Source organism: Triticum aestivum, chromosome 3A (assembly GCF_018294505.1).
Source record: "Triticum aestivum cultivar Chinese Spring chromosome 3A, IWGSC CS RefSeq v2.1, whole genome shotgun sequence".
In the NCBI taxonomy this organism is placed as follows: domain Eukaryota; kingdom Viridiplantae; phylum Streptophyta; class Magnoliopsida; order Poales; family Poaceae; genus Triticum; species Triticum aestivum.
In genome coordinates this window covers 277220703-277221102 of record NC_057800.1, presented here as the reverse complement: position 1 = coordinate 277221102, position 400 = coordinate 277220703, and the positions used below count along the sequence as shown (strand labels likewise).

General features: G+C 48.8%; 1 protein-coding gene across 1 annotated transcript in view; it reads right to left on the bottom strand.

Annotated features, from left to right (window-relative positions):
* The window catches only part of LOC123061171 (uncharacterized), a gene marked incomplete in the record, with an annotated part of 9995 nt that extends 9857 nt beyond the window's left edge, over window positions 1-138 (bottom strand). Inside the window, 1 exon segment of the mRNA XM_044484115.1 lies at window positions 1-138. Coding sequence (XP_044340050.1) covers window positions 1-24 — 24 coding nt within the window.
* Between the last annotated feature and the right edge of the window lie 262 nt (window positions 139-400).

Sequence of the window (400 nt, the reverse complement as noted above, 5' to 3'; positions counted from 1 at the left end):
GTTGTCGACGAACTCCTGCAGCATTATCGGTGAGCGCGGATTAGGGCGCCAGCTTATGCTGGAGACCACGGGGAGGTGCGATGCAAGGACGGAGTCCGGGGAGAGGAGAGGAACGAAGATGAAAAGGCGCTGAGAGAAGAACCAAAACAAGGGTCGGGTGGGACCGGTCGGACAGTAGGGCATCTATTTTAGTAATTCTCAAAAAGAGAAAAAAAAACACAAACGCATTATTTCCGTAGTCCTATTTGGGGAATTATCTGGTCCACATATGCGCGAGCGCGAGAAGGTTGGGTTTAATGCTGTTTCGTATATGAGACGAGTGCGAAGCTTATGGACCACGTGTCCAGAACTCGTTTGGCAAACATCCGGTGTGTACTGTTTTCTTTTTTTTTAAGGGAAA